Here is a 4,062-nt window from a genome sequence, read left to right as displayed (position 1 = left end):
TGCTCCTCCTACTACTACTACTACTACTACTACTACTACTACTACTACTACTACTACTACTACTACTACTACTACTACTACTACTACTACTACTACTACGCGGCAGGAAGGGTTTACCACCATAACTACCGAAGACACATTTCCTGTATTGTAAAATATAAAATTAAAATATGCCACGAAATAATTTAATTAAACACGAAAAGCAGCTTGAACATACCAAAGGCACCTTCAGTGAGATGCGGAGAAAGTGAATGGATCCATTCGTTATAGTGCGGTAAAAAACATTCGTGGGGCAGCTTTTTGTCAAATATTTCCATAACTATCAAATACAGACTCTCCTGCTTTTGCACAAACACTCGTATCAATTAATTTAACAAAAGATCAATGTTTAAAAAAAATACCTGTTAGCTGTGTTCTAGAGGATCCTTTTATAAATACTTTTAAAAATCCAAGAGGATGGTTCCTACAGATTTTACAAGTTTTACTGCTAAGGCAAAATCACCTTTAAAAGCAAGTCCGGATTTTTTTTGTCCAATCACGACATTGTGGTTAATGAATGCACATTTTGAGTTTGAAAATCTTTAGTGGAAAATGTGTTTACTGTAAACATTGTTATTAGTGAGCTGTGACGTAAGCCATATATAGGTGAAAGCAAAATGTGTGGGAGAAACGGGAAGTATAGTCAACTATTCCAATTTTCGCGAGACGAAGATTTAGATCTAGATCTATACTATTTTATATAAATTAATGAAGAACAGTTTTTAAAAAAAATCTAGCCGAAATTATTGTGGGAAAAACATGATTAAGCTAAGACAAACTGATGCAAACAGCTGCGCAAAGTAAGGATGCCAATGATTCTCCCGTTAAAAAGATATTTGAGGATATGTTGCGCGACGAATTTTTGACCGCACTGTTGTGTGGCATCCCAGGCCAAAATATCATGGGCGCGAGTTTTGCGTTATAATATTGGTGAATAATGTCAAGAATAAATGCCCATTTTTGTGAGATGTAGGACTGCACATGGTTTAGACGACGGCACTTTGATTTTAACATAACCAGAATCGTTTTCGTTCAAGCCCATGTCCTTTCTACTTGCGAAAGGAGTTATTTTTCTGCAAGGCGCTTACATAAAAACCAACAAAAAACAAAACAAAAAACAAACGAAACAACCAAACAACAACATCAACAACAAAAAACAACAGATAACAACAACTACAACAACAACAAACAAACAAACAAACACAGAAACAAACAAACAACAACAACAACAAAGAAACACACAAACAACAACAACAACAACAACAACAACAACAACAACAAACAAAAAGCAAACAAACAACAACAACAACAATAAAGCAACTGAAAAAAAGACAACCTTTGAGAAAACGAAGTTCCATCCCACAGTGACTGGCTCTGTACTGTTGTAACCTTTGTAGGTGTCCAGTGTTGGTTGGAGAGCTCCTTTCACCCGGCTGTCGATCTGAAACACATTAAACACGAACTCAGTGCTCATGTGGCAGTTTTTTTGAGTGTTAGTTTTAGCACGAGTTATCCGGCACTTGCAACACAATGAGGTCGTATAAGTTCCGAGGAGTAGAGGTGTTAAAAGAGTGTAACGAAAGCAGAAAAGAAAGGGGAGGGGAGATATAATTGTTTGTTTTGTTTGTTTTTGTAAAGTGTTTTACGGCGCTCGCAGCTGCATAGGTCATTTGAGCGCGCGGGACACACCTAATATTTTCAGTTGGTAGGAAATTTCGAATTTTGCCCGGGTGGCGGCCGAAGCCTACTCTTATCGATTTTTAGACCACCAAGGGATCTTTAACGTGCGCAACTTGCACACGGACCCTCCGAGATTTTTCGCCCTTGTCCGAGAAGGCTAGGTGTAGATTTTTCCTACCAGAAAGACAGCAGTAAGGAGGAGCCAAGGAGTAGCAGTAGAAAGGCTGCAGAAAGAGTCAGGAGCCCAGAGGAGGGGGCAAAGGAGGCGAGAGGGTGGGGGCAGAAAGTGGAAATGAAAGAAGACGACAGAATATTGCTAGAGAGCAGAAAAGGAGGTGAAAGGAGACAATTTGAATGAGAGGCCAACACCTTAACCTCTAGGCCACGAGAGCCCCCGAGAGATATAAGGACGAAAGATGTTTTATAGGAAAGAAAGAGCAAACCACACCAGACCACCCGTCAACTAATCACGGCGTGGCAGTGTTGGTATGTTACAGCGTTTACACCCCTTTCCAAATGGCATCATCACTGCCTTTCTCACCCTGCACCAGGGTATCGGCCACGGACAAACACCTTCCACCTTTCTCTATCCTGGGCTAGCCTCTTGATGTTATTCCATGTCTTCCCACTTTTCAGCACATCGATTTCTGTGATTCTGCTCCAGGTTCCGAGCGGTCTTCCCCTTGATCTCTTACCCTGTGGGTTCCAATCCAAAACTTCCTTTCCAGCTTTCCAAATGGCACGATGATTTTAAAAGAGTGGGACCCTGGCTTCTACGGTGCAGGTTTTGTAGGGTGCTTCGCCGTCGCTTACTGAAGACGTGAGTTCGACTTCCGTGTGGCGGGAAGTTTTATCAAGTATCTCCGCCTGCATGCCAGGATAGTGTATCGCTCTCAGCATGGGCTGGTCCTGACAGGCAGAGTCGAAGTAACATCCCCTCCCTCCCCCCTCCCCTCGTTCTTCTTAAATGATCTTAATTGTGTCGATGAGCGTAGAGCATCAAAGACTACATATTATATTACAGAAGGTGGGACGTTTGAGGCACCGCCCACTTCCCGGTAACCGAATCTTAGAGGGTGCAAAACGAGCGTATGTGGTGTAGCGGTCAGATACTTCGTCGTCGCGCACAGAAGACCTGGGTTCGATTCCCGTAACAAAGATTGTTAATTAGTATCTTGATCTTTCTTCTGGAACATTGTATAATTATCTCCTTGCCTTTTTCAACAGGTTGGCCCTGATAGGTAGAATCAAAGCCTGCCTTCTGAATGAGGAAAATTGTGTCGACGGGGCAGTAAAAATAACTACATGAAAAAATATCCATGGAGGGTGACAGACTATGATAATCTATAAAAGTATAGATTGTGAAGCGCATGCATAGAGCTTGCTGTAGAACAGGGATTTGCGCTATACAAATGTTATCTATTATAATTCGAACAAAGCTGAGCCCCTTTGAGGATTAAAACCAGGGACACCTGCAATGCTTTCAATCGCTTTGCTAACTGATTTTCTCCTGTGTCTCTGAAGCTGTACAATGTCTTTTCGCGTGTTTACTTGCTTGTTAAAGTGTTACTTTCTAGCATGAGTTTGAGTTTTTAAAAAACCCTTTAGTCCACGAAAATATTACTTGGGTTGATTATCCAGCATCCATTCTAAAGTTTGAGGAGGGCGTAACCCAAGATAAAGCTATATTTAGAAAGGTCACCCAGTGAACAGATTTTTCAGCCCCATTAGACACCCTAGCTGCTTTTGCTATGGTAACTTACAGTTACGAAAAAGTCCCCATTTAGCCAAGAGCAAGCTGAAGTATTCAAGCTGCAAGAGGTAAAATGACTTGTTAAATAACGAAAATGTCCTCTTAACATTTATTAGAAAATCCTTTTAGACTGATGAATATGAGTCACACCATAGCGTAAAGAATGATGATGCCTCTCGATATCACCACTCTTGATTTTCTTTGGTTTGTTCAGTTGAAGAAGACTATAAATGTGTGATAGACGGCTTGATAGATAAATAGACAGAGTCACATACAGAGACACAGAAACATAGAGACATAAACAGATAGCGAGACGGAGAGATATTGGGAGGTAGGAAAATAGGGAGCTAAATCGTTTTTGAATCACCAATTCAATGAATACATGTTTGAGTGTTCACAACTTTAAACAGCAATCTTTACATAAACACTGATTTGTTTCTGTGCAGTCTGCTTTTCATTAGGACATTTTAATGAGAAAGCCAAAACCCACAAATACACTTATCCATCCTCACACTCTCTCTCTCTCTCTCTCTCTGACTCTCTCTCTTTCTCTCTCTCTCTGACTCTCTCTCTCTCTCTCTCTCTCTCTC

The 4,062-nt window shown here is 40.8% G+C and overlaps 1 protein-coding gene across 1 annotated transcript in view; it reads right to left on the bottom strand.

Annotated features, from left to right (window-relative positions):
* The window catches only part of LOC101850161 (tetraspanin-16), a gene marked incomplete at its 3' end in the record, with an annotated part of 8,908 nt that overhangs the window by 3,150 nt on the left and 1,696 nt on the right, over positions 1-4,062 (bottom strand). Inside the window, 1 exon segment of the mRNA XM_013081147.1 lies at positions 1,376-1,480. Coding sequence (XP_012936601.1) covers positions 1,376-1,480 — 105 coding nt within the window.

The sequence above is a fragment of the Aplysia californica genome, unplaced genomic scaffold, assembly GCF_000002075.1.
Source record: "Aplysia californica isolate F4 #8 unplaced genomic scaffold, AplCal3.0 scaffold00118, whole genome shotgun sequence".
In the NCBI taxonomy this organism is placed as follows: Eukaryota; Metazoa; Mollusca; class Gastropoda; order Aplysiida; family Aplysiidae; genus Aplysia; species Aplysia californica.
The sequence above is the reverse complement of the archived record's forward strand: the minus strand, read 5'-3'. Positions and strand labels throughout refer to the sequence as shown.